Consider the following 3,643-nt stretch of genomic DNA (forward strand, 5'->3'; position numbering starts at 1 on the left):
TTAAAACTTTTTAATTTCTTTTTCTTTTCCCCCCCTCCTTTTTTTTTTTTTTTTTTTTTTTTTTTACAGGTGATACAATATTCATTATTCTTAGGAAACAGAAGCTCATCTTCTTACACTGGTACCATCATATTACTGTGTTACTTTATTCTTGGTATTCCTACAAGGACATGGTGGCTGGCGGTGGCTGGTTCATGACCATGAACTACGGAGTGCACGCCGTTATGTACTCTTACTATGCCTTGCGGGCTGCTGGCTTCAGAGTCTCACGCAAGTTTGCCATGTTCATCACCTTGTCGCAGATCACTCAGATGTTGATCGGTTGTGTGATCAATTACCTGGTCTTCTCTTGGATGCAGCAGGGCCAGTGCCATTCCCACGTGCAGAACATCATCTGGTCCTCTCTCATGTACCTCAGCTACTTTGTGCTCTTCTGCCATTTTTTCTTTGAGGCCTATATCGGCAAAACCAGAAAAGAAAGGAAGGTTGACTAGTGGTAGAAACAAGACAGAAGCCATAGCTCAGGGTCATCAAGAAAAACAAAATTATAAGAAAAGAAAATGGCACAAGGAAACACATATATGTATGGTGCAGCTAAAACTTGGCAGCTTAGGGAAAGTTAGCTTGGTTTAACCCAGTAAGTTTATGATCCTATCATGGTGAGGACTCACTGAATTCTACTCTATCTCAAAGGACTGCTGATGAAAGACAACTTCCTTCTTGTACCTGTCTGCTCTAGAAAAGAAAGGAGAAGAGAAAGAAGAGAAAAAAGAAAAGAAAAAAGGAAAGAAAAAAGAGAAGAAACGAGAAGAAAACAAAAGAGAAAAGGAATAACGTTGAGGGGAAAAAAAGTACATTAAATAAGCAGTGTGTTTCCCCAGGGTGGAGGAAAGACTTTTATTTAAAAAAAAAGAAGTTTCTAAAACCTTTCTAATAATTTTTCAGCGTTAAACTTGAACAAAACAAAGCAGAGAGGTGACAAAAAAAACCTGTCTGTGATAATAGTAAGATTACAAAATTAGAATCTTTTCCATAGAAGGTTGATACCTTTAGCCAAAATGAAACCCAAAAGGATGTTTCCTGCATGGAAAGTGGCTGAACTCCACACTGTGGTCATGAGTGGAAAAGAGAAGAGGTTGATTTCTCTGCTATGTACTCTGCCAGGGGAGCAGATCTGGGATGCAGAGTCACCTCCCTCAGAAGGCGGAAAGGAGCAGTACTTTTACAAGAGTTTAATGTGAAAAGATGCACTGTTGCAATACATATCTCAGAGAGTGCATTTTCCAAGTGCATTTTTCAGTTAAAAGCAAGGAATTTCTGCAGCAGGATAAGTCGTAGAGGGTTAAATCAATCAATATTTGCTAAATTACCAGGGGCTAATAGCAGAGGGATGTTCAGGAAGGAGGGGGAGACAACTCCTCTCACGTGATTTTTAGGAATTATCCGTTAATCTCAATTTAACCCACAGCAACACTGAATTAGATGGGGGAAATCGGAAGAAATCCTAGTTAGCAAGAAGAGAGTGATATATCTGCCCACTGTTTTCAGAACAGAGCCCTGTGGTACAATACGGATTCTGTATTTTTGTGGACAGAAGGATACCTGCCTGGGTGGGAAGAGGTGGCAGGACTGCGTGACATTGGGTAACACTGTGCTTCTGCATCTGCCTCCGGGGCAGTGCAAAGATGTTCAAAGTGCCCTCCTCTGGTCATGTGGAGATACTACTACAAAACATACTTGGAATAGGTTTTTCTTGAGATTTGTATAGAAAAAATTAGTCTAAAGGGAGTAATTTTGCTGCAACAGCTTAACTCTAAAGTCCAGAGAGAATTATCCTTCATTAAATATATATCTCTGTCTCTGCAGAATCTGTACTGTAACATCAGACTGACCACTTAAGAAGATACTCTTTCTTCTCTGAAGTCAGCTACAGATATAAAGAGAAATGTATTTCACTCTGAACCTTAGAGTGTTAGTTGAGAACAGCCATATTCTTTCAAAGACAAGTAGATTGCATTATCTGTGATATTCCAGTCCTTACAAAGCCAAATAAAATGTGTAAAAGTTCCTAGTATTTCAAAGGCGCAAGTATGTAAACTTGATGTTAAATGTGTTAATGTAGTATTCTAAATTGTATCAGTTAGGTAGTTTAACTAAACAATTAGAAGATCTAGATCAACAAAATAGGGACTGCTGTTCTGCATAGCGTATACACACACCTATAACTACACCCATATACACATTCTGTGAATTGTCAACAAGAAAAAAAAGCCCAGTGGCAGAGAATCACGTTTCCTGGCTAATGCAAAAGATTGTCATTATCTTTCTTGCTTTAATTTGAGATTGTACAGTACAAAGGTTTTTTTTAATTATTATTTTTAGCTTTAATTGTGCTGTCATTCATGAAACAGAGCTGCTTTAGTATCCTGTTAAGAGATGACAAGGGCTTTCTGTGTCTCATTATATACAAAAGAAAAACAAATAAAGTTACATTCCATGTTATGTGAATGGTCTTACAAATCAAAAAGCCTTTGCAGGCTAAAATCATAATTATAACAAGCAGAAAATGAGTTTAAATTTGTGTTATTTAAGTTATTGATGTGCTGATGTTATTTTATGGTACACAACAAATAGCAAAATGTGATATGCAGTAATGAAGCTATGATATTCATTAATAGGACTACTGTATACCTGGAAATATTAGACAAAACCAATTAAATGTGTAAACCATTTTGTTATACAGCTTGGGAGTAGATAATTATAATGCTGAAAAAGCCTTTTTCCTCATGCTTAATTTTGCCCTGGCTAAGAAGCAGGTTAAGAAGACCGGTTAAGAATGGAAAAGGCAAAATTAAAGTCGACTGCAATTAGATGAGAAGCGTTGGTAGAAGCCCACCATCGTGCCATTCAGACCCTCAGTCCTGTGTGTCTTAGGTCTCTCAAATAAAGCAAGAGGGGGTGGAAGTGGTCCAGCATCTAGAGCTGAAGCTGGAGCAGAAATCTTGGACCCTGTGAAGTCAGTGGAGGCTTTGCTCTGCTTTGAACAGAGCCGGTGTGTCCAACTGCCTTTTATCTAAGCAGAGGGGAAGGAACCCCACGCATCTCCTGCTAATTTGAGGCTTATGGCTAATGACTTAAAAGCCCCATCAACTTTATCAATAAGAAGCAACAGCACAGCAAGGCAAGGACTCGCAGCCTAAGTTTAACACAGGCAGCAAACAGGGTGGGTTGCAAACAATCTACCATGTTTCATACACTGTTTTCCTAATTGCATGAGGAAAAAAACACACCTGTGCCTGCTGGATGGCAATGCTGGCAATGCCGACACTGACTTCAGTGGAGCAAGAATTTCACCCGCCGTTACCCTATCCTCCCGAAGCCCTCACGGGTACCTCTGCACCGTTCCCAGCACCTGCTCCCCGATGTGCCCACTGCCCCATCAGCCGGGGCCGGGCGGGCGAGGGTCACCTTCCTTACTGCCTGGGAAGCGGCTCCAGTGCAGGAACCGGTTCGAGCGACCCCCTCAAAACGCAGTGCAGCTGTACCCCTGGTGTGCAGGGGGAACTCGGCGCTGAATTCAGTGGGCATCCTGGCAGGTGACTAGGCTGGAGGCGAGCATATGGGGAGGGAAGGGGCAGCAAGA

At 41.0% G+C, this 3,643-nt stretch overlaps 1 protein-coding gene across 1 annotated transcript in view; it reads left to right on the plus strand.

The window, feature by feature from the left end:
• ELOVL6 (ELOVL fatty acid elongase 6) overlaps positions 1-770 on the plus strand; it is a 47,158-nt gene extending 46,388 nt beyond the window's left edge. Inside the window, exon 5 of the mRNA XM_009334909.1 lies at positions 70-770. Coding sequence (XP_009333184.1) covers positions 70-494 — 425 coding nt within the window. The 3' untranslated portion in view covers positions 495-770. The remainder of the gene's footprint in view (positions 1-69) is intronic.
• Positions 771-3,643: the final 2,873 nt, after the last annotated feature.

Source organism: Pygoscelis adeliae, unplaced genomic scaffold (assembly GCF_000699105.1).
Source record: "Pygoscelis adeliae isolate BGI_AS28 unplaced genomic scaffold, ASM69910v1 Scaffold350, whole genome shotgun sequence".
In the NCBI taxonomy this organism is placed as follows: domain Eukaryota; kingdom Metazoa; phylum Chordata; class Aves; order Sphenisciformes; family Spheniscidae; genus Pygoscelis; species Pygoscelis adeliae.